This window comes from Hipposideros armiger, unplaced genomic scaffold (genome assembly GCF_001890085.2).
Source record: "Hipposideros armiger isolate ML-2016 unplaced genomic scaffold, ASM189008v1 scaffold_313, whole genome shotgun sequence".
Taxonomy (NCBI): Eukaryota; Metazoa; Chordata; class Mammalia; order Chiroptera; family Hipposideridae; genus Hipposideros; species Hipposideros armiger.
Window position 1 is genome coordinate 1,748,464 of NW_017731663.1, and position 26,916 is coordinate 1,775,379.

Below are 26,916 nucleotides of genomic sequence, written 5' to 3' on the forward strand. Positions count from 1 at the left end.
GAGGAAGGTTTACAGGTATTTCACAAACAATAGCATGAAGTGGCATTAAAAAAAAGATATAGAAAAATTTTAAAATAATGCAAGAACCTGAAAGAACAGTAGGGGCATGCCATTTGGTATAAAAGACAACATTCTTTTTATCTCCTGTGTCCCCAAGGGTATCCCTATATTATAGTGCAGTCAAGTTTAACTGACAGCAAAGTTTATGGCTTGAAATATATTCTGGAAAACTTTAGTTAATTTAAAATAAAAGCCAAACCTCACCATTTTCTTTTAAAGAGGTACACTCTTAAACATGTGAGAAACATGGCCAACTAAAATGTATTATTTCAGGTGGTTGCAGATGCCCAAACTTTTCCTGTAACGGGGAGTCAATGTTACTTTAAAATGTGCCTTTTCACATAGAACCACAAATTATTAAAATCTCAAACACCATCAATGTATTTGTCATCAATTGCTCAATGATAAACACACCTTTTAAGAGGAACATACTATATTTTCATCAGTATGATGGAAGATTGGTGATGAAATAGTTGGTATGGAAATGAGTCCCAGAAAATCAGACAACACAGTTCAATTGTGATTCATATCTTTCCTTTAATCCCATCTGAGCAGTTTCCATGGGAACACTTGTTCAGGTCTGGGAGTGTTTACTGAAAGCAGCTGTTATAGCTTTGCCTATGTTCTGCAGTGTGTTCTGCAGGTATATCAAAGATGGCTGGCTCACCAGACCATCTTTCCCTATTACTGGCAAAAAAGGAAAAGCTTTAACATTTTAGAATGAAGAATGGTTTGTAACGTATGACTCTCAGTAGGAAAACTAGGACTTCAATAGCTGAATATTGGGTTTTTCTTTTCCTTCAAAAAATCGTGGTTGATTATTGAAACGTTTCTTTTTCAGAACAACTCTTGGCACAGAACACACTCTGGATCCTGTCAGGCAGCGAGCTGAGTGACTAGTAGCACTTGTCTTATTGAAATACTTTATCTTGGTTTGCCACAAACCAGATGACCAAGTGTAACAGATGACTCTTTTCTGGTCATTTCGCTCTGAAAAGTGAACAGGATGCCCAAGATGCTTTGTGGGAATCTTTAGAAATATGGGTATTATTCAGAATCCCCTTCTGGAGAGTCCTGAGATTAAGAAGCCAACTCAGTTTCTTGAACTGCAAGTTCAGGAGCCAGGTGGTGGCAGCAGCAGCAAGATTCCTCGTGGCAGCCCCAGGTAGTGCGTCTGCCTAGACTTTCCAGTAAGATCAAAAGGCCTCTGCAGTTCTAAGATAATTGTTGGACCTGGGGAAAATTTGGCCAGGCAGCATACTGTGGCAAATAGATATAAAAAGGAGACATTAAACTCCTTCCATCAAATTACATACCATTTGCAATAATAATCTGTGTCATACAGACACTAATCTTTGGGTCTGAATATCCCCAGTCAATTACCGCTTCTAATTGTAATTCATATTAGGTTGAAAAGGAGACACACACAAAGAAGTCTGTTTTAACCTGAAATGATTTTGTTGATATTTGAATTGCTTTCAGTGGGACATTTGCTTTAAACCAGAGTTCTCCATCTGGATTATCAGAGTACAAAATCCCTTCTCTCCCCCCACCCCCAACCAAAACAAAGAAACAAACAAAACCCCAAACCCACAAACTCAGGTTCAAATAAGTTTTGAAGAAATGATACTCTAAATATTTACATATGGATCAAGAAATAAATCACAAAACTATTTACAAAAAATACACAAGCTTGTATGCATTAACAATTTACACCAGTTCACAAAAATATTAAAACATAAAAAAACACTATATAAATTAAGAACTTAAAAATATGATCTAAGACATCCTAGGATGCTTCTCTCATGCAGGTCATGGTTGAAAAATCAGGTTTTGCTACCTTAGAATCTAAACTGTAAAACAACCATTTTTATTCTTTGAACACTAACAGTACTAATTAGAAAAGGAAAAAAGACCTCTATGCACACTGACATTATCTTGCACAGTTAAAATATACGATTCCTGACATTTCCATAACACACAGTACTGAAAATCACATGCCTCTAACCATTTGGAAGTAACTTTCTGACATACTTTTGCTTTCCTTAGTATTTCCTTCAACACACTGCTCAGACAGCCGATACTTTGTCAACATGTCGGGTGGGTGATTGACAGGGCTGGGAACAGACATAGGAACTTTGCAGGCTCCTTTTTTAAATAAAAGGGAAAATTTCAAATTTACATTGTATGCATCTGTTGCTGCTTCAAATGTGTTAACCTACTCTCTATCCCTACTCACATTAATCGTCCCTCTTGTATACAGAATTAGTCCTAGAAATCTTCAACCTGACCCTAACTTTTAAAAAATGCTTTGCCATTATAAAAATGTGCAGGCCCTATCCTTGGGACCATCCCAGGGATTGCATGTTTCAAAGGAAATTGAACACAGTAAGCAGTAAGGCTCGGATGAAATTCAGTAATAAGAAGATGGAACCTCTGGGGCTGTTAGGAAAGTCTCTGGCTAGACATCCAGGGAGTGTTTATTTCAATCAAACCGAACTGTGGCATTGGAAGTTTACCAGAAAGGTCATACCTGGAGATATGAATATGAAAATACCAACAGAATTATGGGTTTAATGCATAAGGCAGCTCCATTTCCTTGATCATAGTGCTCCACGTCAAAATTTGAAATAGTAACATATAATTACTCTATTTGTGAAGTCACACACAAGGTGAACTATGCTGAGGTAACCTGGCTCACAGTGATTCGCCATCCAATTTCTACCCTACAATATCAGAAAGGGAAAGATACAGGCAGAGTCCTTCAAAAAACTGAATCCCAAGTTAAGGCTGTATCTACATACAGTTAAGTGTAACAACTCTAGATTTTACCTAAAGTTTGTGTTTCACACTTATACCAGTAATTTGAGTCACTATTCTGTATTCAAAATATTTACCTGATATTTCTAAGCCCACAGAAATAATAAAGTAATTGCTTTGAGGAATTAACCTTAGTATTTATAAAACAGACTTCAATTTCAGGAGTAAACAATGTGTGTGATGACAAATCCACAAATACTAAAATTGGACAGGACTTCTTAAGCCACATCCTTGCTGTTGTTGTTTTTTAATGAAAACCAAAACAAAACATTGCTTCAGAACAAATGGTCTGAAATGTTGCACTAGAATTACAATTCATTATTGAGAAAAATTCTGTTACTTAAAGCCATCTGTATGTCCTTGTCATACCAGCTCCTTTCTAATTGCCATGCTGCTGGTGAGAATTTTATAGGGCTTATGTGATCTCAAAGGGGCAATGGGTTACCTAACTTGACAAAAAGATGGTTAAGGTAAAAAAATAAAATTAGTGCTGCATATTCACCTAAGAGTGAACTCCTGCATACGGCACCTGATGTTTGTGTGCTAAGTGGAGGTATGCCACCAGCTTTCCAGACATGGCAACTGACTACATACCAGCTGGGCCTGCACTTTTAATGCAGAGGCCTAAATTTCCAGAGACCTCTACACATATTGGTATTTCAGGATTTTTTTCCATGATCTTTATTGAATCCCTCTGATCAATTTGGGGGCAACAAAAAAAAATCTTATAGAGTAGTTCCACATATAAATAAATGTGTTGTTCTTTAAACTTTATTTCTTTTTCTAAATATAAATCCTTAAAATGTAATCACATTTTTTAAATTAAAAAAAAAAAGAGCTGGCATGACTCCTAATCTTTATACAATTTCACAGCAATAATAGCAGCATAAATTTAGCTTCTTTAAAGATTTCCTCCTTTGTTCTAAATAAAAGTTAATTCCAAGTTTTAAAAAGCCAGAGCAGCAACATCCAGTAAACGGAATGAAATTCTCCTAGTGTCTTCTACAAACTGAGCATTTAAAACATGTGAATGTACAAAAATCAAGTATTGTTAAGAGTTATGGAATGAAATGACAACCTAAACTTGTTTTGTAAATGCAGGATGCCTTGCTAGTCTGGCATATATGTTACAGGGTGAGTTGGGAACATGGAATGGAGTTAGGCTAGAGGCGTCTGCTCCAACTCTAATCAGGAATGTAACTTTCAAAGGAAAGTCCTGGGTACTGAACATGTTTAACATGTCTACAGTTATAAGAACTATACCTGAAATGCTGGTGTAGATGGCAATTACAGTAGACTGTGATTGTAGAAGTAGAGTGAACAAACAGCACGCTAATTCTTCACGATGGGAACAGTAACTGCCCAGAATTCCAACAGGTAAAACGGGGCTGTGTACCAAGAGGTTATTGCAGGAAATGTCAGTTTTACTAACAGGTAATAAGAAGCTACTTTAAGAATTCCCAGGAAACCTGTACACTGTGATTTAGAAACAGAAAGTAATATGTAAATTTGTAATCATGATAAATTATGTGTTTATCGAGTCAAACCATGCTGGGGGATTTTTTAACGAGAAAGGTTGCTTTAGGAGAAAAGGGGTGTGAAATGTTTTACCAGCATTACAATTTACCAAATATTATTTAGAAAGGAACCAACAGAAGGCAGGCAACACGTTCGGAGCACTGACCTAGTTTTTTGGTGCTGACAGAGTTCACTGACTTTCACCTGAGAACCGTCTGTGACTCTGTTAACAGATCCTTCTATAGGGACAGGAGCCTGTTCACTGAACAGTGAGAAACAGCCATGAAAAATCAGAATGTGAAGAACATGGTTCAGCCTGGGTCTAAATGGTGTGACATTTTAGGACTCTACAAAATGCTTAGTTGTAGTTCCTTTATTTTTTAGTTATAATTTGCTCAATGTCTGACAGGCTTATCTGAATGATCATGGAGAAGTTTTTCTCAGTTCTAATTTAACACACAAGACCCTTCTAAGACAGGGAGAATGATGTGAGAAAAACGGAGTGTTGGTCTGGGCAAGCGTCATGGCTACTGAAAAAGTCAGTAGGAATGCAACAGAAAATGCAAAAGCCTCCCAGGAAATACAGATGTAAACTGCTCTGCACTATACAGCTAATACTAAGAAGGACAAAGTCAAATTCAAATTCAGGTAAAGGCAGTCCTCAGGCTCTTACAAATTAGCTCTATATGGCAAGTATGCTCTGTGACAAATTTCTTTACTAGGTTTTCAACACAGTGCTTTACAATCATTCAGATCTCTTTTAAGGACAAATATGACTGTCTCTATAGATGGAAGGGGTGGTAATGAAACAGGAAGGGAAATAAGATGGTGATTGTTTTTCTTATTATATTTTTTAATGTGGTCAGGGGATTTGTAGCTTTTTTTTTCCTTTTTTTAAATCTTTTTGGTTACTGAAAAAAATAGAACAGTCCACTGTCCAGCAGAGGCTGCTTCAACTCTATTGCTCCCAGGGCTCATTCTGCATGGATCTGCGTTTCCGGATGCTGCAAGGATAACTCTGTGGGCAGGAAGGCCCCCTGACCCAAAGCTGTAGCGTATGTCCTGTTTTGTGGGTGGGGAAAGCCAGAGGGCACATATGCCCCCATTGCTCCTGCTCCAAAGCCTCCTCGCGGGGGCTGGGGCTGTGGCTGGGGCGGGGAATGGTAGCCCTCCAGGTTATCATACTGGGACACGGCAGTCATGCTGCTCTGGCGCTTGCCGTGTGCTTGGTACTGGAACAGCACACCAGGGTCCCTCTCCACGTTCTGGGTGTGATGGAGCTTCAGGCTATGACTCCTCTCCGGTTTAGGGGGTGGGACTATGGACTGACTGAGGTGTTCCTCCTCCTTGTAGCCGTCTCTGGAGTGTTTGTCTGGGGCAGGAGGCTGCCTAGCCCGAGGCCTCTCCAGATCTTTGGAGAGCCTCATCTCTTTGTGGTTCAGTCTTAAAGACTCCTGCCCTGGTGTGATATACTTCCCTCCAGAGTTATGGTAGCTGACAGGCTCCGAAGCATCTGGAATCCCTTTGGACCCATAATCTAACTGGCCAGCTCCCTGGGGGTAAGGTGGCCCATTTTTGGATTCACACAGTTGCCTATGGCTTGCTTCCTGGTGTGCCCTGTGCTCAGGGAGACTACAACCCATGTCATGAAGCTTCCTGTTCCTGAGACTGCTCTGCTTCTGCGGGAGGGACGGCTTCTCTGCCTGTCCGTTGCCATGTCCTCCGTGGTGGGCTCTCTCGAACTCTGGCTCTGGATGTTTCCGATAGAAGCGGTCGTCTCCCTCGGGACTGACGGCCTTGGCTGGGTGCCGCCCCTCCTTTCCCTCGGCCACTGAGAGAAGTCCAGTTTTCCCAGGATCTGATTTGCTGCGTAGGTGGATGACATAGATCCCACCCAAGTCCTCTTGCACCGCCGGGGTCATGTTATCATACTGGGACATAACAGGCCCTTTCACCTTCTGCCGGGCCCGGCTCTCTCTCCGGATGGACTGCATGCGGTATTTTTCCATGTCCTCAAAATCCCATGAGGTGTAAGTGTGCTTCACATCTGCAGCTGGGGGCATGTTCACTACATTATGGTCACTGCCAGAAAAGTAGCCAGTCATGGTGGCCCGGGGACGGGGAGGCAAGCCAGCGTAACTGTACAAGTTCTTTCCTTGCAGCCGAGGATTGTAGAAAGCAAAATCGCGATTGGGCAGCCGGTGAAGGGGCCTCAACTGCACGGTGCCGTAAGTATCCACGTCACACAGGGCTCCGTCGGGACTGAAATAGGAACTAGAAGAACTGGAATATGGGCTATACCGGTAGTGGACGCGACCATTCTCAAAGTAAGGCTGAAGCTGAGTGACGTGATAATCCGAGCGGGCCTGGGAGGACTGATATGGCTTATACTGATACAGGGGTCTTGAGCAGTAGGCTGGTTCATCGTCTGGGGGAACTTCTGTCCGTGAAATGGGAACAGAGCGAATCATGGCAGATGGAGGAGTATGGAGAGACTGTACCCTCCGGATGGTAGGGTATGGCGGAATGTCATCAGGGTAACAACCGCTCCTGACAGATGAGCTCAAAGAAGAGACGTACTCAACCCGGCTGCAGGGCTTGGCGTGGTGTCCAGACACACTTCTCCCCGGGGCCACGTATGTGTTGTAACGAGGACCCATGGAGGCTGGTGGCTCTGATCTGGAGCCATACACCTGGTGTTGCTCCAATTTATTGTGATGTGGGGGTACACTCTGGGGACGGTACTGGCAGTTTGGAGTCATACTGAAATGCAAACAATTTTCTGGACCAAAGGGCTCCGTGGTGACATCTGGCCTAGCAAACGTGGAATAAGTAGTTTTCTGAGACGCATGCTTAAGTTGTGGAACAGGAAGTGGTAAAGGCAAAATATCATCCACAGAGGCCGAGGAAGCAGTGCCAAAGGGATGATAACTGGGAGTACTGGTCCCGTCTGCACTGTTGGAGTGTATGGCGGCAGCCACTTTACTCTCCATTGTCCTGGTGGGGGGAACTGGCACAGTAAAGCCACAGGAAGTGTGCACAGGGACAGACTCAGCACGTAGGTGCAGCGGTGGGGCCCTGGCACCTTCCCACACCTTTTCAGGGAGGCCTGGCTGGACAGCAGAAGTAGAGATGGGACACGGAACAGCTGCACTGCCATCACTCACAAAAACAGGAGCAAGATCATCCACAGCTCTGGGTTCAGGTGGTCTCTCTGGAACTGGAACTACTCCTGGAACCTATTGAAAGATGATAAAATTATGAGTTGATTTCCCATGCTCCCCTCTATGGAATTAAACACTGTAAATCTGTAACTCACAAGGTGAAGCTATTTGGGTAGCAGCTTGAAAGTTCCTAAGCCACGTGGTTGCCCCGGACAGGACAACAGGCCAACCTGTCCCCACGGCCAGGAAATGGCCTATGCTGCTATCTGGTGTAACAGCCATTGCCAAATTTGGAGAACTGCTTTAATTTATGACAGGTTTTAAATGTTAGATGAGGTTGCCTCTGACATTATCTTAATGTACACAGACCAAAATAGAGGTTTAGTCAAATAACAGTCAAGCTTAAAAATATATACACAGTCTATCTGTCTAGCTCAGGCTCAACATCAAGAACATTTTGTTAAACAGAGAGAGTTGATTCTATCAGGAGAGATTTTTGAGGTGACTCACAGTTGCACACAGTGAGACCCTGTGAGCCCCCAAATTTAGGGAAGGGCAATAAAGGGACTTGTCTAAGGTGACATTCGACTCATTCAGTTCCTGTCTCCCCTGCCTTCTACTCCACCCTGGTCTGCAGCAGTAGAGACCAAACATGATCCTCATAGCAATCCTGCAAAAATGGCGTCCTTGAGAAGGAGCTACTGGAAATAGTGTCCTCCACTGAAGACTAGATATTGAAGTACTTTTAGTTTAAGGCGACCACAAAACACCTAGGGCACTTTTTTTAAAACATGAGAAAATTAGGAAGAAACTAGCATTCCACATACAACATTCTCTCATCCAAACAGGTGCTTGACTACAGAACCACCTGGTTAGTGTTGAGAAAAATAACAAAAAGTCCTAAGACACTGTGACCCCACATATCTAAAAAGTCTGCAAGGCCGACAGTCTTAGAAATGTCTTAGGACCAAAGCACTTGCATTAGGCAGATGTGAGTAACTGGCAGGGGTTGGTTAAATGACTTGCCCAAAGTCACAATTAGTCAGTGATGGAGATGGGGAAAAAAACAAAACCATGCAACCCTGACACCTAAACTCAGTATGACTCACTTGATCACGATCTCTTGGTATTGCTACGGAGAAACTACCTAAGTGCTCTAGGCAGACGGCAAGTATAGATAAACCATAGTCATTGCGTAACTATCCCTTTCTCAGAGAAAAACCAGCAACCAGGTAAAGGCAGATTCTAACCGCAAGTAGGACACGTTTCATAGAAACCTGCCAGAGGACTGCAAGATAACTACCCTGCTGAAAAGTGACATACCTTTGGAAAAAGTGTATTTCCTCTCACTCATGTCCGCCCCATCTTACCTTGTGGGAATTATTTAATCCTACATTGGTGACTGGTAACTGCTCTGCTGATCTCTGGGAAGGAGGTGGGGGAAGGGGACGATTAGTTCTATGAGGACGCTGAAGGGTGGCGGCAGCAAAGTCAGCAGCGGTGGGTGGTTCAGCCACATCCCAGGTGGCTTCCCTGGTGCTCATTTCAGCTGTTGCTGGAGCAGTCGTCACATAAGCCATGGTGGCTGTGCTGCTCTTCTCTTCGGGGGACCCAGAAGGAGGGTAGGCTTTGTCCCTAGGCAAATTAGGTGTAGACTTGTCGGCAAGTTCTGAGGAGTGATGGGGCTTATCCGCACTTGCACCAAGAAAAGGAGGCTGATCTCCACTGTAGAAATGAAGTTGAGATTGGTCCTGATCTGCAAAGGTGACAATCTTTCCAGGCTGGTCTTCAGGGAAACTTATGTGATCAGCAGACTTAGAGTTTGTTAAGGGAACTGAAGTGATTCTGGCCTTTTCTGGGTCCCCAGATAAATAGGTTTCATGGGGCTGATTCCCTAGGAAGTCTGCCTGGTGGAGCTGCTCCCCAGACTCAGTTGCAGCACTGAAATGGGTAAGATCCCCAATAGCTGCCGTGGCTGGTATAGGCTGGTCACAGTCTCCAGGTGCACTGTTCTGGAGGTGGAACTGCTCTGCAGGCCTATCAGTTGGGAAATAGGCTTTGTCTAGAGTAACATGAGAGTAAGAACTAGGCAGCTTATCTTCTGTTGCAGCCACTGCTACGTCTCCATAATTTGAATAAGCAGCCTGGGAAGTCCCTGGTCTCTTCAATGACTGAGTTGAGGCTTGCTGTGCAGACTCAGCTAATGCCAGCGCCAACAGGCGGGCAACATTTTTCGGAGGCGGCGGTGGTGGGATAAGAGAGACTGAACTGACAGGAACGGAATCCTGAGGGGGGTCATGGGCAACTGCTCCTGGTGGGAAATTGGGAAAAAAAATGAGAGTGAAAAGGTAGCTTGTGTTATCCTGTACGGAAAGCCAAACACTCCCCATTTGATCACTAAAAAATAGGTGCCTTCCACATTTCAAAACGGCAATCCATGATCTTCTATCCCACATGCAAATGCTGTAGAGAACACATCTGGTTCAGAAGGAAAACTAAAACAGTGTTTAAGGATTGCAATCTCCTCTTGCATTGCTACAGAGATGGGGGGAAAGCAGGCCCCTCATCTGGCTCAGAAAAGATTGCTTAGAAAACAAGCTTCAAGTGCTTGCAGACGGTTAAGCATAGTTTTTACATTTGATGGTGTAGGCTGGCTGGTTAACTTGTAAGGATATAACATAGATATTTTATTAGAAGAGAAAACAGAATCAAGAGCTACGAAGTTGTGCAAGAATTATCCATGAATTCTGTCTGTCCAAAGAGACAGGGGACTTTACGGAGCTTGGAAGCAGGACAACTGGCCCTTCGGGGGATTTTGTTTGATTGATTTTAATTTAGGGCTTTGAGCCATCGGCACCACCAAGCAACACATTCTCTTTGATTAAAGGCTAGCTGCGGAGTGAATTTCTCTCTTAAAAGGCACAGATGGCACACAGGATTGCAGATCCCTCTTAGCTTAAAGAAAGAATGGAGGAAAACAAATGGTACCTGTCTGAGTCTGGCCGGAAGGCACAGCCTTACTCTGACTGCTCGAGACGGGCTGCTCCTCGTTCCCTGGAGACTCTACTTGCGTAGCAGCCGCCTGCTCCAGGGGCTGGGCTTCAGACTCACATCCTTCCTGGGCCTCGCCCGCATTTGTTTTCAGCTTTCCTACCTGGGTGGGGGATCTATTTATGACAACATCTTCATCGACACTTCTGTTCCAGGTTGGAGAAGATGCAGTCTGGGCTGCTGGAGGAGGGATTGTACCAATGACTTCTGACACCCGAGGGGGAAGGGTCACTGAAATTGGCTCAGATATGTTCATAGAAGGTGATTTACTTAATTTCCGTCCAATCTTTGGAGAGAAAGCATAGACAACCTTTTCGGTGAATGTTGGCTTAGATGATTTCTCTTCACTTGGGCTCAAGTCCAGGGTAAAGAATGGACTCAGTTTCTCCTGAAGAGGAGAGACAGGTTCAGAACTTGTAGTGCTTCCTGGAGTCTGAGACTGGCTACCACCCGCTTCCGTATCCTTTTTACTGGTACTTGGTTTATCCTTGGAGTATCCTAATGAATCTAAAAAGGAAGCACCGCTCTCCAGACATTCCGATTCGGCCTTCGGAGGACTACATTGAAATGACATAGGATCAAAATCCAGGCTGGCTACTCCAATGTCCGGTGGGCTCAAATCAACATCCTCAGCTGAATGAGGAGACACCAGAGCTGGAATATGGAGCAGCCCCACTTCCTCCTCACTTTCATTGTCGTGGGGCAGATTATCATAGGAATTACAGCGGTTCCCCAGCATTTCTCCATTAAAAGAGGCACTCAGGGCATCACTGCTAGATCTGGGTCTTCTGGGTCGGAACAGCTTGGAATCACCTGGTGAAATGGACAACAACACCTGATTATGAATGTCGTAAGGTCACAATACCACAAGTCACCTACTTAGTACATATGGGGTAAGAAAATGTTACTTCTCATCTTCTCTCAGATAATTGTGGCTTGGGGCACCCAGGTGGAACTCCCAAACCAAACGCTAAATAACGAACACATCTGACATAACCACAGGGAGAATGCAGCAGTTGATGGTTTCAATGTGAAAAAAAGACTCAGAACTCCTAGATTCTATTACTGGTCCAACACTGACTCTTGTGACTTTAGGCAAGCTTTTCGTTTTTCTCTCTTATTTTATCACTGACACCACATATGACTTCTTAGGTAGAATTCTTAATAATCACTTTAAATAGTACTTTGGATATACAGCAGCAAAAGTTTTTTGTTTTTTGGTAGGGAAAAATCCTCCTAACATTCAAATTTCTAAAAAAAATTAATTTCTCAATTAAAAAAATCTCTACAATCCCATAAAGTATTAACATATATTTAGTAAGAGATTCCTTTCAGATACTTAACAAAAATTATTTCATGTTTTTCCTTAACAATAGGCTTTAAGTTTCTCAGGCAGTCCTCAAAAGTTGTTGAATATTACATAATCTTATGACATTGCTAAACATCCAACTGGTAAAAGTACTCTATCTCAGCATTCAATTACAATTATTAGAATTGCCATAGTGAAAATGTACTATAAAGAGGCAGAAATTGTCTTAACATAAATACATTCACTAATGCATTGGCCACTTGTAAAATTAATCCGTAGTCAAATTATTTTTCTGCCTAATACTAGCATCTACCTAGCAACTGCATTGTTTTATGAAGCATTCTCTTAACTGCTGTGAAATGGAAAATCTTGGAAAACCCCTAAGATGTTAAACATCCAACAAAAGGGAGATGCAAGGATTTCTTCAATCATAAGCACAGCCACTGGTCAATGAGGATGTGGCAGTTAGAAGAGTTAATAAATGAAGATGAGAAAGTTGACCAGGAAGATGACATCCCAGGATACTTCAAGAGAGCATGACTTGAACAACAGATTAAGAAAAGCCCTTGGGAAATCAATGTAGCTCTTGATTATTTTTGTAAAAAGGGCCTTCCTTACATCCTGCTGCACAAGCCAAACATGATATAAAGGATGCCCTATTTGCTATTACATGGTATTGTCAAAAACGTTTTATTTCCTTCCAAGTCAATACTGAAGTAATCCTTTGTTCATTCTGAAAATTAGTACACAGTTACAGCTATTACCTGAATTTTACTAAATAGAAGCTAAAGCAAACTTATAATTTTTAAATTTTTGCTTTTCAAGTTACAGTCAAACCCTTTTACACTATTTCGCATAAAATTTTGGTCCCCATTTTAAACAGGTTCACTTTAAGTTGTTTTCTCCTGGTACTAACTGTCCTCAGATAATGAGGATGGCCTATAATCAATCTGACCTATGAAATTTAACATCAGGTTAAGCCATTTTCAGGACAAGACTACTGGTCTGAATATCAAAACTGCTTAATTTTATGCTTTGCAACATTGTGCTCTCATTGTGAAATCTAAAGAAAGAAATACTAATAATACAATTTTCCACTGTGCACTAATAAACATAATGGTTAACATTTTTCCTGTTCTTATGCAAATTAAATAGCAATCGTGTCAAAAGTGAAGAAATTTTAAACTGGTACCATATTAAAACATCAATGGACAATACTAAACAGATACCAGAATTCTTAAAAAATGATGGTCTACAGCCTATTACACATATATTTATAAAACATTCTTAACTGTTATATTCTTTTATGAAACATATTATAGAATAAAATGATTAATGCTTTTAATCTTACCATCAACTGCATGGAGAGAAGTAAGAGACTCTTCACTTTTGGCTGAACGGAGGGTTCCTTCTGCCCTGCCACCTTAAGAATCAAAACCAAATAGTGTGAAGTTTGTTATATATGTAGTGAAAAGAAGCAGTGTTTTCTCTACACATATTTAAACTTCCAAGAGTAATTAACCTTACATTTTGACAATCATATTCAATTTGGCATCATATTATATAACGTGTTATATTGTTCTCAAATGGTTTCCTATGTGAAAAATCTCTTTTCTAAAGGATTAGAAACTTGAGAATAGAGATGAATTTAAAAACATCTTCGTTTATATTTCCTAAAGACTAGTATGATGTCATACTGGATTTAGGGTGATGTCATACTTAAATCCAATGACTGGTGTCCCTTTAAGGAGAGAGGACACAGAGAGAGTAGAATACCATGTGAGGACTGAGGCAGAGAGAGACTGGAGTGATCCCACCACATGCCAAGGAGCACCAGAAGCTGGAAGAGGCAAAGGGGGACTCTTCCCTGGATCTTTTAGAGGGAACACGGCTCTGCTGACACCTGAATGTCAGACTTCTAGCCTCCAGAACTGTGAGGAAATAAATTTCTTTTGTTTTAAGCCACCCAATTTGTGGCCATCTGCTATGGCAGCCCTAAGAAACCAACACAGGAACTTTAATTATACATGTTGAATCTGGTGTGTTCAGTGTCTTCATCCCGTCACCTCTGGGCAGCGCTCAACACTGCCGACACTTTCCGAGCCCCCACTCCATTATTTCCAGGGATAGCACTCGTCTCTTTGGTTCCCTGCCTGCCGTTCCAGCTACTGCTCTCCTTTTATGACAATACTGCTTTTTCCAGTCCTTTAAACACTGATTTTCTCTAGGATTCAGCCCCTAACCTGCTTCTCTCACTCAATGTGCTCTCCTTGGGCCAAAAATCTATCTCTAGGATTTTCACCCTTAGTTGTTGCTGATAACTTTCAAGTCTGTATTCCTAGTTATATTAAACACCTTTATTGAATTCCAGACTCATATTACTAATCATCTCTTGGACATCTCCAACTCACTATGTCCAAAATAAACAGTATTTTTCTTCCCTCCCTTGTCATTTACTCAAAACCTGAAAATTATCTTTCCTCCTCCTTTTTTCTCATCCTTCATAATCATTTGGTCACCCAGCACTGTAGATTATGCTTCCTAAATATCTCTCAAATATATTTCCCACTCCCACTGCTTATTCCAGACACTCACTGTTTCTTGCCTGTATGATGGTTAACTGTCTCCTATTATTGTCCAGTCTCCAGTTTTATTTTATTTTCATATATTCCTTACACTGTCGAAGTCATCTTTCTTAAACCCAAACTTGATCATGTTACATACTGAAGCCACTGAATAACACCCAAGGAATACAAGACGAAAACCAAAACTCTTTGGCACGCATACAAGGCCCCTAACGACCTGAACCTCTTCTTGTACCATACTGCACAGCCAAGTTCTTTATGGTTCCGTTTCACACACAAGCACACTTTGCTCCCACTTCCTGAATGGGAATCCCTACTTATCCTCGAAACCCAAGTCAAAGGTTATTATTTTCTGACCCCGAGCTCCTCTCCCCACATGACTGATAATTCCTACCATAATTATCTCACACAAACCTCTATTTCAATAGTTATGATTGTGCATGAAATTTATTTTCTTACATATGACTTCCCAAATTAAGATTCTGAAGGCAGGAGCAGTGTCTTAATTTTCTTTCTATCTGCGGAGACTGCTATCAAAACATATAGCACATGCTTAGTACCTGACATGATTGCAAACTGAATGAATGAGGAATTCAATGAACTGAACATTGTATTTACATTACCTCAGAAGAAAACACTACTATCCTTCCTGATTCAGAAGCTGTTAATATCAGTAGAACATGGGTTTGAAACTATTTTTAAGAGGAGCATTTTCAACAACAGTAACAGATTTATTTGACCCAATAAGATACTCTCATCAATGAGTCATCTAGGGAAAAGTTAGCTTCTTTGGTCATAAAAGTTAAAAACTTGAAAGGAGTGTTAAAACATGCTTTTGTCATTTTTTATATCTATAAAAATATAGATTAATGAATTTAAACGCTACAGCAGTTTTTTATTACCAACAATATATAAACGATGTTATAAATATTTTATGAATTTTAAACCATGTTCACAAAATATATAATCTATACTGTTCCCCTAAGAAATTAGGTATTCTACATATTTACATATAGTTTATGTATTTGGGGATAAGGATTTGGTAAAGACAATTCACATGTAGCAACACAACCATGGACACAGCACATTGAAGCACATTATAACAATACACTGAGTCCGTATCCAGAGTAAGAGGAGAGCCGTCATGACAGCATGGAAAGTGTGAAGCTACCATGCAAACTGCTTTTGCAGCAGCAGCACACAGGGAAGGTGTGAAGGTACTAACCTTTCAGAGCCATGGCTTTCATCTCTGAAGGCTCACTCTCATTACGCTGCAACTTCCGTTTAGAAACAGATGATGATTTCCCCAAGTTGAAAAAGGAACGCCAGCTGCCCACAGGAGATTTTTTCATTTTATTTTGAGGCCTCCTCCTATGAGAGAAAATAATCTGTATTAAGATATCTAAGGGGCTATCTTTATTTATAAAAAATGAACAAATGATGGAAAGGACCAAACAGCTAGGAGAGGCATAGCTGAAATAGTACACATCCACCGTCCATATAGCATACTATAACACAGTGCAGTAAACTGTATAGCTAAAGCATGAAATGAAAATTAAAATATATGTATTTTAATATTAGTAACTTGTTTCACAGAAATAATTTTTATACAGATTTTCATATTTAGATTTAACATCACAATCTGAGATGTATGTGAGAATAAGACATATTTAGGAATGGGCAATATTAAAACTCCAAAAATAAAACAGAGTTAAAGACAATGATTTTACATGTGAGTAAAGAGAATTAAGCCAAAAATGAAGTAAAAATAATATATATTGAATGCCAGGCACTTTGTCAACTGCTTTATGTAGTTTTCAGCTGAGGAAATTACAACACCAAGAAGTTTAAGTAAATTCCTTAATGTTATAAAACTAGTAAATGATGAAAGTCAGGGTTGGAAGCCAGGTCCATCTGTGTCACAGTATCTATTCTCTTGATTACTATTTTATATAAAAGAGAAAATTTTTTGAAAATTATGGAGCTAAAATATAAATTCAAGTAGCTGAAGACAAACTCAGAATGACAAAGTAAAAGCATGTTCTAACATTTTGCTGTTAAGACATTTTTAGTCATGGGAAGTAAAAGGAAGTTAGCGAGATATACTAAAATATGTCAAGAATAAATTCTCAAGTTTTATTAACACTAACCAATCCATGGAATTGAAATCCTGACATTCATGTGTAATAGCCAAAGGAGTAACAGAGATATCAAAATTAGCTTATATACATTAGTCTTCCTACCATATCTTAGTAAAGAAGACACAGAAACCATGTTATTATCATTTCTTTAGAGAAACAGAATTTCAGAGCTGTAAGGGACACTGACAGAGTCAACTGAAGTGGTTCTCAAACTTTAGCACGTGTCAGAATCCCCTGGAAGGCTAGATAAAAGACTGATTGCTGGACCTCACCCCCAGAGTTTCTGATTCAGTGGCTCTGGGACAGTGTCTGAGAATTAGCATTTCTGGTGACTTCCAGGTAATGCTGGTTGGGAGTTCACACTGTGAGAAGCACCAGTCTATTCTAAAGTTTATGTGGAACCAATGTCAAAGTCATTATCCATTTATTACCTTTTGAATAAGCCGTTCCGTTCCAACAGTTTATTTCTGAACAAATTTCAGAACAATAATTTCATAAACAATGTATCTCAGAGAGAAAAATCACCTTTTTTTCCCCTAACAATTTTCCCTGTACAACTGACTTTCTTCTTCTTTAAAACGACATGGTGTAATGCTTTTCAAGGATCCTTTTTATCGTTCCCTGTGAAGTATCATCCACAGTCAAATGAACGGGTTTTTCTGAGATTGGCCCAGAATGAATATAGTAACACTAAAATATCTAAGTAAAAATAAAATAAAAGCATGCATAGCCATGAAATCACATTTATGAGGATTTAACGAATTTTACCTTTCAAGCGGGAACTCAATTATGGTATGAAATTTTCCCTGCAGTGCAGCTGGTCCTTCTCCTACTTCAATATATTTATTTTCAGTTACAATTGGAGAATTGACCTGAGCTTGTGTTCGTGCCTGGGCTTCCTCCAATGTCAGCAGCTTGGCAGATGGAGAGGAAACCAGCAGAGATTTGGGTCTTGATAGAGAAGCTTTGGAAAGAAAGAAAAAAACAATGAAGAGAGTCAAACTTTCTTCATGAGGAAAAAGTATAAATATGTGTGAATGTGTGTATATCAAAATGTTTATCTGTCTATCTACCTGTGTTGTTTTAAATTTTCTTCAAGTTTTTTAAACGGCAAAAATAACAGGGCTTTATACTTAGTGAGGAATAGAAGGTGACATGCCAGGTTGTTTGTTAACAGTGATACATACACATGTACACAGAGGGTGCCAAAAAAAATCACTCAGATATTTTTATTTTCGGGAAGAATCTTTCTGCTTCTGCTACATATTACACCTTTATATACACTAATAATAGGTAACACGATATATTTTTTAATGTGTCATGAACTTAGATCATAAAAGGTCTACTATGAGGACAGCCGGTTAGTTCAGGTGGTTAAAGCACAGGACGCAGTGCTCTTAACACCAAGGTTGCTGGTTCGATTCCCACATGGGCCACTGAAGTACGCCCTCCACAACTACAATGAAACAACTACTTGACTTGGAGCTGATGGGTCCTGGAAAAACACACTGTTCCCCAATAAAATAAAATAAAAAAATAACCTACTTAAGAAGAAAAAAAGGATACATAAAATAACTGTTAAATTGTGCATTTTGGGAAAGACATAAATTAGCTGCTTTCTACCCAAGGCAGATTTATTCCACTGAGATAAGAAATGCAGTTTTCCATTCCTTTAGAAGTTCAGATGCATGTTCCTAGTAGTAAAGTAAAGTAAATGTGAGCCATACCTGCGCCTTCCTGAATGACTGCACTGATTTTCCCACTGAAGAGGACATCTACATGATTGAGGATGAATTCAACAACCACCGACTGAATTCTCACTTCCATAAAAGCTGCTGTTCCACTGAAGCAGGCGGATTCTATCTGTTTCGATCTGTGGGAAAAACAAAATGACCATCAGAGAGTTCCAAAGATAGTGTTAAAAGGCATTTTTTTTTTTAAATGTGTAAATCCCAGACAACCCAGAGGAAGAAAGCATACTTTAACAATGCCTTGATGAAGCCCCAATTGCCAGTTTTGGGAAGATGCTCGTAAAAACAACGTATCAGTTTTACTTTTAAAAATTGTCCTTAAGGAACACTGATGAATTAGATTTTTATTTAAGATGACTGCTTCTATTTAAGTCATAAGTCAAATGCAACTTACCTGAGCAGGTTTGGAGCCCAAACGATTGCTAGGTTTTTTGCATGCATATTTGTGATGGAACAATAGTCAGCTAGAAGAGACAAGTGTCTCATTAGGAACTCCAGTGTTCTGGAAAATGAAATACAACATATTAACAAAAAGAAACATTATGTAGCAGTATAGAGCATAAAAACTCCACTAATTAATTTGGAAGTTTTCAGTGGCAAAATGGAAAAATCACCATACAAACGCTAGCAAATTTTTGTGCTGCCTATTAGGTTTGAATTATTACTACAAAACTGTGAAAAGAAAATATTATGAGTTCGAAATTCTATATATAACAATTACACCTACAGAATACTAAGAAAAAAAGTCTAAGGCAGATATAGCAAGAAATAAGTTTCTGACAGGACTGGTTCTGAGAAAATAGCCTTAGTTAAAAAAAAAAAAAATCTTTAGGAATATTTGTTCCTGGCTGTCAGACGTCTAGTTTCAAGAATACCAGTGAAGTGAATCCTCCACAGAAGCCAGTTTCTAGACAAATGATATTGTGAAGTTATGCTCTTCTACTTGCAGCAGGCAAGCTAACAGGTAAGAATTTAATCTTTTCTTCTAGTAAGAAACCAACGATGTTTCACAAGCCTAACAAGAATTAAAAGAAAAATTTCAGCAGGCATCAAAACAGAGATTATGTGAGCAAATAATGTGCATTTAGACTAGAAAGCTTACTCTAATTCCTAATTATCCTGCTTAATCTTATATGTTCTAGTTTATTTTATTTAAACAAACAAATATATACACATACACATACACACAGACAGACAGAGTCAGAGATAGAAATAGGTGGATATAAAACAACAGGGCAGAAGAATTGCTTGGTGGTGTGGGAGAAAACCCACACATTATAATTGGGTACAGAATCCTAAGCCCAAATTGCCAATGCACAGAATTGTGAGCAAATACACAGTTATTATAGTTTTAAACCACTGGCTTGGCTTCTTACCCTGCAATAAATAACTGACAGACTAGGTAAAAGGACCTTGAGTAAGCTTTTGATACAAATTAAAAGTGAAGCACAGAAAACCTGTCACTCCCATTTTTATTATATTTACAATGGTTGCCTTTTCTCTAGCCCTTTTTTCCTTATATTTCTATAACTGAGATTATTGACCACTCTCTGAAATGCCCCCCTTGATTTTCCTCACCTCTCTTTCCTGGGCACCCCACTACCTCCTACTCAATCGTTTTTGCTAGTTTCTTTTCCTCTAGATTTTCAGCACACCAGGTCTTGACCCTGTGATTGTCTCTGTCTCATTCCTTTGGTGAACTCACTCAATCTTGGCTTTATCCTGAGAATTATTATATGCTGAAGACACGCAAGTGTTTACCTATATCTTTGATCTATGTATATCATTGGTTTTCAATAAGTGTCTGTGAGCTGCTTTGCCTATGGAAAATAAAATGTGCACATGGACTGTGCTTCTCAGGATTATGTTTGACAAAACAGAAAATATCTGGAAATTTCTTAAGGGGTCTTGATTTCAAAAAATTTCCCCCCAACGGAAAGTTTGCATATTAAATTCATGTCAAAATATTTCCCATCCTCAATGAGAAAGCTAAAACAAGCCATTAAGAGTCCAACTCTTATTGTAAACCTAAAGACACAGGTGAATGTACTAAATACCCACGTTCACCTGCTGCTTAAATACCTTCCTGCAATCCTCACTTAAGCATTCAAAGATACTTCTGCCAGTTCCAAATAGGAATCTACATGTAGCTCTGGGCTTCAATGAAGGAAACAAAGCAATAACTTCCATTTTATAAGTCCTCAGAGTGAAAACAACTGAGACATAGCCTTTTTCTGACTGTTATATGTTCCAATCCCTGCAAGCCAACTAAGTTCTTTCAAAGCCCCAGCAAGGGTTAATTAAAGTGTGCGATTTAGGAAAAACTAAGGGTAGTATAATAGTGCATATACTTCACCAGCTGCCTTGGAAGCAACATTTAAAAACAAGAAAGAAAAACAAACAAACTAACAAAAAACAGGGCAGAGTATTTTTGGAAATAAAGTATTTTATGGAGGAGAAAGCCAAGGTTTGCCCAGGTTACACAGACAAGCAGTGCTGGGATTCAAATCAGGGTCAGCTTATCTCCAAGTATCTGCTCATTTAACAGAATCTACTGTAGCTTCTGTATGGTAAAAATGGTCCTTCTCTGTCCCTATTGTACATGGTTAAATAAGGAAAGACAGACAGGAGTGAGGCTGACCTGGAGACAATGTAGAGGTGAAAAAGCTTGAGAAATAAATGTGTTTAGAAACTAATGTAAAATTTCATAGGAGTGAGGGAGGTAGATGAAGGAAAGATTAAATACTTCAGAAATGTATTTTATTAGAAATGCAAATTAAGAGAACCAAAGATACCATTTTATTATTCACGTATCTAATTATAAAGATGCTTTTAAAAGCTAATGGAGAATTTTAGTCAGAGTCATCAAATGAGCATTTTCATATTCAGCGCAGTGCAAATTGCATAAACCTTCATGGAATACAATTTGGAAATTGCTGTATGTTGAGAAGAAAATTTTAGTATCTTTTAATTTCTAAAAAGTCCACTGTCAGGTCTTTATACTAAAAAATAATCTAGATTGTCCAAAAGATTTATTTAAATGGGTGGTCGTCATAGTAATGTTTAAAATTGGGGGAAAAAAACCCCTGATCATGTAGATTATAGTTAATTAGGGGAAAGGTTAAATAACACATGGCCCACTCACAAGAAAGAACATTATTAAAAATCATGTTTTTATGGGGGGGTGAGGGGGGAGGGACCGGACGAGTGGCTCAGTTGGTTAAGAGTTAGCTTAAGAGCGTGAGCTCTGAGCAACAGGGCCACTGGTTCGATTCACGTGCCAGTGACGCTGCACCCGAGCTGAGCTGCCAACAGGTGGCAGGATGACTCAGCTGGTGAGAGCACGTGCTCCTAACAAGACTGCCTGTTTGATGATGGACTATGCCTGCCCGCAACTAAGACTGAACTTGGCACCTTGAGCTGAGCTGCCAACTGGATGGCTCAGTGGTTAGAGCATGCGCTCTTAACAACAAGGCTGCTGGGCTCCACTCCCGCGTGGGCTGCTGGATTCAACTCCCGCATGGGGTAACTAAGATTGAACGCGGCACTTTCCGCTGAGCAGCCGCAAGCTGCCGTGGGACGGCCAGATGGCGGCTGGACTTGAAGCTGAGCTAGCTGCGCCCTCCACAACTAAGACTGAAGGACAACAACTTGGCTGTTCCCCTTCCCTAATAAAATCTTAAAAAAAAACCAAAAAACACTTAGTGTACGAAATATACAAAATGTACATGTAATATATATTATTGAACATTTACTATATGTAATGTTTTATTCTGAGAATATAGTAACTAACAAAACAGAATTCATGACTTCAAGAAGCTTGTGTTTTAGAGGGGTTATATATAAAACAGGTAATACAGTGTATTTATAAGAAGCATATAGTAGGATATATGTACAATATATAATACACAGCAGGAAAGGTATGTAATGTTCAATAGGAAAGATCAAATAGGTATCAAGGGAGCTACATGCAATTAGTAGGGGAAATATCTATAAAATATCTGTATTTAATAAAGAAGAATATATACCATGGTGGGAGAAATATATTTAACTGTAGTAGAGTAGATAAACATAAAATAGTAAAAAAGGTATATATTACCAATACAGGAGATATACACGTGTGTGTGTGTGTGAGACATACACTTATGTTTCTGTGTGTGTATGTATAGATAAAACAATGAAGTAAATGCATGGATATACATAACAGGTAACAATGGTAATTAACTCATATAAATAGCACTTAATAACAGGCCTTGTTCTAAGTACTTTTTCCTTTAATATGCATAATATTCCTATGAGAATACTATTGATAATTATAAGTTTTGTTTTGTTTAAATTGTTCTTTGCTCATCACAGTGTTTGTTTCTCCCTCATTTGGCAGCTTGCCTTTTCAAGGCCTGTAAAGTATTCAACTGGGGTTTCATAGATGCAAGAAAGAAAAATCCTTATTTAAAAAACTGTGCTTTATAAATGTTGATAGCACTTAACTTAATTATGAATGAAAATAACCTTGCATACAGTTACAGAAACACTTTAAATTGCTTTTAGGTAAGCTTGTAATTCACATGTTAGTCGAAGTATTCAGGGATACCACAAAGAAGCCTACTAGCCAGGAAAACTTATTGTGCCTTGGACACCAGCCATTGCATTTTACAGAGAGAACTGACCTTATGGGTGAATTAAGAGAACATCAGTAAGAGACTCTATCATATATATGTCTTCATGGGTCCTTAAGACCTCTTTAATTTCCTCACATTCCTCATAGGCTACATTAATAGGACAATGAGTCATTGCTAAGCTACCTTCTGGCTCTTGAAAATCATGTTTATAGCTATAGTGCTGACTAAAAATATGTGTAGATTTTTAATATTGAGTAGAAATTTTAGTGATTTAGTGTCAAATTTAATGCTAATTTTTAAAATACATGAACAATGTGATTTTGAAAAAAAATCAGCACTAAATTACTTAATTTGTGTATTACTAAAACATTGACTGAATTTAATTTCTGTCAACTAAAATTTAAAAATTTTACCTATTACTTTTTTGCATACTGTAACCCATAATTTGTTGTTTTCTTTCACCAATTTCGTTCTGGTCTTCTCAGATACAAGCAAAAGTATTTCTAAGACTCCAAAGTAACATACAAATTAAACTGGGTTTTAAAAAGTAGTAATAACAAACCAACAAACAATAACAAAACCTAAAACAAACTGAAATAAAAAGCAGAGTTATAGATCTTCTGAGAGTCTCATGAGGAAGAATTGAGACAACTGTTAGACTTTGTGGTTCTACGTGGCTTGGACACCTTTTGAAAAACAAGAGAGTTAGAAAAAAGGAAACAAGTCAACAGGCACCCAGCAGTGTGTCCATATTTTAGATTCAAGCAATTCACAAGTATTCACACTAGTGGGCATACACCCTAGTACGTCCAGCAATATTTCTGTGTCTCAAAAAAACAAACATGCACACAAACAAACAGGTTTAGTCATCCATCCATCCATCCACCCAGTCAACATTTATTAAATGCCTACTGGATGCCAAGCCCTGTGCCAGGCCCTGAGGATATAAAAAAATATAAATATAAATGTACGGACAGATGGAAATTTAAATAGTTGGTATCTCCAAGAAAACTTAAATAGTTAAGAAACCTAAAGAAAAAAAGCACTTTTACATATCAACTGACATCTGGTATTTTACAACATGAGGTTTATTTACCTGTAGTGTGGAGGGGGGAGTTGTTGGATGACATCATGAATTTTTATCAGCCTTTCTTCATCTGTTGCTGCTGAAACAGCATCCTGTAACAATCATAATATGAAATAAACTAGTGGGCTTTGTTGGTAAAAATGAAAGTTCTTCACTTACACTTTAGTTTTCACTGAGATAATTCACTCTATCTACTCTTTGATGCTGAACAGCGACGAAACACCATACAGTATCAAGGAAGTAAACTGTATATCCACACTATATGGACATTGAAATCTATTAAATGATAATCGTTTTTAAAACTTTATGGCAAACAATATTACAGGTGATAAGATTAGTGGCTCAAAGTCAAAAACTAAAAGAATGAAAATGTGAAAACAGCAAAGACTATGGACTAGCTAGCAATGAATCCTTTTTGATTTTTTGTTTCCTTTCATGGAATCATTGTAGTCATAGAATCATTTCTTACATGACCAAATCAATTTTTACACGTTTTGAACAAAACCACAACAAAACTCCAAACAGAACTTGATTTACAAGTGACTTGTACTCACTGAAAATTTCTCATACAGCTGGTAGGTGAGCAGGGGGTTTGGGAGCTCTCGGAAATAAAGCTTACAGAGGGAGCCCACGGAATGGATGTCTTGAACATATGGTTCTTTTGTCAAGTCGGGGACATGCTCAGAGTCAAATTCATGGCTAACAAAGACAGAAGAGAGACAAAATTATTTTATAAAGGAAAAGCAAGTGTATGATTTTAAAACAGAAAGCAAAGGCCCAAAGCATTAACTTCTACCTCTGTGAGTTAATATTGTCTTCAGATGATTGTATTTCATATAAGTTATATTTGGACTTCAGCAGTGATTGGATATCTGATCATACTATAAGTTCTTGTCTATGTAGAAATTAAGGGCATAGGTTTAATATTAAAATGGACAACAATTTCTGAAATGTATATGAATGAGTAGATCTTAACACATAGATCTGAAAACAGGACTCCTAATTCCTAATGATTTGAATATCGGATATTTTAGCAATTCTGGGAACTAGGGTTGAGTGACAGCTGGTGCATGAACAAGTATGCATAGAAACTCCTCAGATATTAAGAAGTATGGTTCAGGAATGCTTTATTGTAGAGGGCCAGAAACAACATAAACCAATTCCCAACTAACATCACTTTTTAATATGTGATAAAGTCTGTAGCATTCAAGTAAGTGAAATAAAAAGTTGTGCTCAGAATATTAAGCCAGATTAAGCTCACTTTCCAGGAGGTTAATTAATATTAATCTACAGGAATGAAACCACTTATCAACCTAGAAGATTAGTGTATGTGGACAATATGAATATGAGATTTGCTGCATGTGAAACTAAAGACTGAAACTGTCTTTAGTACAAGAATCAATTTAAGTATTCTTCAAAGATGTATTCTTGAAAATAGAGAAGAGCTCTGTGGTCCAATAGAATATTAAAATCCCTACAGAGTGTCAGTTTCCATGTACTACAGTGAAAACAAGGAAAATAACATATTAAAAATAGACTAGAATCTAAGAGATTGAGCAAAAATAAAATTTCTATTGCTGGTGTAAAGGCTATCAATATTTTGCCTGAGAAGGTAATGAGGATATGAAATATTTAACACATGCATACCTGAGCATAAACTACAGAACTTGTCAAATGAAATCCACAGTTTCTCCTTCATCAATTTTAATTAAAAATTAAAGAATAATTCTATTATAATGTACATTTTCATCTCGTCATGGGGTCAAACTCAATTTGCTAAAATCTTCCAATATTGCACAGAGACAAAATACAAGTAATAAAGGGGTTACGGATATATGGTTTTCTGATACTATAAATGAAGAAATGGCATTTAGGAAAATATGTACAGAGAACAATATGGATATTATCTCCTACTTTTTCTAAACCATCTTACTGAAAATTATGGTTATTAGTATGAGAGACTTAATTGTGAAATAATTTCATTTTAATGAATTACAATAGAAATGAAAAAGAAAAACACCATATAAGGTTTACCGTAGTCTCTGGATATTGGAGGCAACGCCAGAGAGACGATATATTCCATCCACAATGCCATATCTTTCAATGAATGCTGTACAGCTTTGAAGAACCTGGGGTACTAAAGAGAATTTTTAAAGACATGGGTTAAATTGGGAGTATTCAGCAGAAACAAAGTCAACAAAAAATGAGAATATCTTAATTTTCAAAAGCAAAATAAATTAAAATTATAAGAGGTGGAAATTAACTACTACAAAGAAATGATGAAGGCATATTTGCTTAATTTCACATCTTAAACAGAAAACTGTTTCCCGAATAATCAAAACTGGTTCTATCTTGTTACATTAGGTAAGTGAAAGATCTTGTTCCTACATTATTAGGATAGTCTGAGATCTTCTACGGTAGACTCATTTAGATCATGTTACAACAGTAAAGTGCGGGCCGGCCGAGTAGTGCGTTGGTTAAGAGCTGGCTTGGGACGCCAGAGGGCCCGGTTCAGATCCCACATGAGGGCCAGTGACACTGCCCTCTACAGCTAAGATGCTGAACAACAGCTCAATCTGGGGCTGGGCTGCCATGAGTCACCGGCCTGCTGCAGTGGGTTGCCATGGGCTACCGTGTGTAGCCAGCAGCCGCCGTGAGTGGCCGTCCAGAAGCCGGCGACTGATCTGCCTCGCCCGGGAAGAGCACAATGATGGTGCCAACTTGGGCCAGTGAAGCAACGTCCTCCACAACTAGACTAAAGAACAAAAGGACAGCAACTTGTCTGTTCCCCTTCCCCCAATTTCCCAGCGC

General features: G+C 39.0%; 1 protein-coding gene across 2 annotated transcripts in view; it reads right to left on the bottom strand.

Moving 5' to 3' along the window:
* Window positions 1–577: 577 nt before the first annotated feature.
* ARHGAP32 (Rho GTPase activating protein 32) overlaps window positions 578–26,916 on the bottom strand; it is a 135,185-nt gene continuing 108,846 nt past the window's right edge. For both annotated transcript variants that reach the window (XM_019660189.1, XM_019660190.1), the window contains 11 exons: window positions 26,140–26,242; window positions 24,660–24,804; window positions 24,115–24,197; window positions 18,794–18,901; window positions 18,376–18,521; window positions 17,417–17,612; window positions 15,733–15,878; window positions 13,274–13,345; window positions 10,551–11,426; window positions 8,933–9,873; window positions 578–7,637 (listed from right to left, as the gene is read on the bottom strand). In XM_019660189.1, coding sequence (XP_019515734.1) covers window positions 5,373–7,637; window positions 8,933–9,873; window positions 10,551–11,426; window positions 13,274–13,345; window positions 15,733–15,878; window positions 17,417–17,612; window positions 18,376–18,521; window positions 18,794–18,901; window positions 24,115–24,197; window positions 24,660–24,804; window positions 26,140–26,242 — 5,081 coding nt within the window. In that variant the 3' untranslated portion in view covers window positions 578–5,372. The remainder of the gene's footprint in view (window positions 7,638–8,932; window positions 9,874–10,550; window positions 11,427–13,273; window positions 13,346–15,732; window positions 15,879–17,416; window positions 17,613–18,375; window positions 18,522–18,793; window positions 18,902–24,114; window positions 24,198–24,659; window positions 24,805–26,139; window positions 26,243–26,916) is intronic.